Source organism: Myotis davidii, unplaced genomic scaffold, assembly GCF_000327345.1.
Source record: "Myotis davidii unplaced genomic scaffold, ASM32734v1 scaffold211, whole genome shotgun sequence".
NCBI lineage: Eukaryota > Metazoa > Chordata > Mammalia > Chiroptera > Vespertilionidae > Myotis > Myotis davidii.
Genome location: NW_006282523.1, coordinates 1,381,065 through 1,381,459, shown reverse-complemented (window position 1 = coordinate 1,381,459; position 395 = coordinate 1,381,065). Strand labels below are relative to the sequence as shown.

Sequence of the window (395 nt, the reverse complement as noted above, 5' to 3'; positions counted from 1 at the left end):
TTCGACCAGGCGGGTAAGGGCGCGGGCTGGGCGCGGGTGTGGGCAGCCTCCTCCCCGCCTCCCAGGCCAGAGCGGGCACCTCGCCTGCCTGCCACCTGAGCCGCCCTCTGCCCTCAGGGGACGGGTACTGCCGCGCGGAGGCTGTGGTGGTTGTCCTGCTAGGTGCTGAGCTGGCCCTCCCTCCCCTGGCGTGACCTTCCCCTCCGGAGAGGCCCAGGAGCAGCTCATGCGCTCCCTGTACGAGCCGTTCGGCGTGGCCCCCGAGTCCCTGGAGTACATCGAGGCTCACGGCACCGGCACCAAGGTGAGGCCCCGTGCCCGCGCCCGCGCCCGGGCTGCCGGCTGCAGGCTGACCCTCCTGTGTCCCCCACAGGTGGGCGACCCCGGAGCTGAAC

General features: G+C 73.4%; 1 protein-coding gene across 1 annotated transcript in view; it reads left to right on the top strand.

Moving 5' to 3' along the window:
- FASN (fatty acid synthase) overlaps nt 1-395 on the top strand; it is a 54,054-nt gene that overhangs the window by 16,306 nt on the left and 37,353 nt on the right. The window contains 2 exon segments of the mRNA XM_015559883.1: nt 171-304; nt 374-388. Coding sequence (XP_015415369.1) covers nt 171-304; nt 374-388 — 149 coding nt within the window.